Source organism: Anarhichas minor, unplaced genomic scaffold (assembly GCF_050575085.1).
Source record: "Anarhichas minor isolate MPS153535 unplaced genomic scaffold, ASM5057508v1 ptg000026l, whole genome shotgun sequence".
In the NCBI taxonomy this organism is placed as follows: Eukaryota; Metazoa; Chordata; class Actinopteri; order Perciformes; family Anarhichadidae; genus Anarhichas; species Anarhichas minor.
In genome coordinates this window covers 3,480,001-3,480,724 of record NW_027466472.1, presented here as the reverse complement: position 1 = coordinate 3,480,724, position 724 = coordinate 3,480,001, and the positions used below count along the sequence as shown (strand labels likewise).

Sequence of the window (724 nt, the reverse complement as noted above, 5' to 3'; positions counted from 1 at the left end):
AACAGTCCATAACACTCAGAAAACGTGTTGTGGTAAAACAAGTTGGCTTCCCCCTTTTCCCGTCTCTCTCAGCTGTTCAGCCTCATGTGAGCATTGACACAGTGCCATCTAGTTGTAATAAGTAGCCTACAGTCACATCTTCCCACCCGGCTACATATACATGTATTTTTGTCAGACTAGTCAAACCAGTAGTTGTCTTTTTTCTTACATTCTGAGTTATCGCTTAAGCTTTTGGGTTTCATACCTAAATATAACATTCAACAGATCAATATAAAAAAAAAAAAATTGTCAATCATGTTGGTACTTTTGAGCTTTCGGGCTTTTATTTTGAAGATCCGCAGTCAGATGGTGACGTCACAGCACACGAGGAAGCCCCAATAACAAGGAGGAAATCAGCTGGTTATACATGTTCCGGCTCTGTTCGCGACATGGTATTGTCACTTAGCATGTAAAGTTAACTCGAATAACTTTATCCGAGAGAGATTTTCCTGCTTTTTGTTCCCGCTGGTTGTCTTCCAGTCATGGCGAAGTCACTGTGTGTTGTCCTCATACTTTTTGCTTCTATTCACGACTGTGGTGAGTACTGTCTGTCAAAACGTTTTGTCAGGTAAACTGCAGTGTACTGGAACTAACCATGTCTATGCTACCTAGCTAGCTATAGCACTGCCTTAGTATTTAAAAACAGAAACCAAAATACAGTTTCATGTCTTCCCTCTCTTCTACT

The 724-nt window shown here is 40.6% G+C and overlaps 1 protein-coding gene across 1 annotated transcript in view; it reads left to right on the top strand.

Annotated features, from left to right (window-relative positions):
- Window positions 1–380: 380 nt before the first annotated feature.
- The window catches only part of siae (sialic acid acetylesterase), a 5,314-nt gene continuing 4,970 nt past the window's right edge, over window positions 381–724 (top strand). The window contains exon 1 of the mRNA XM_076100208.1: window positions 381–576. Coding sequence (XP_075956323.1) covers window positions 522–576 — 55 coding nt within the window. The 5' untranslated portion in view covers window positions 381–521. The remainder of the gene's footprint in view (window positions 577–724) is intronic.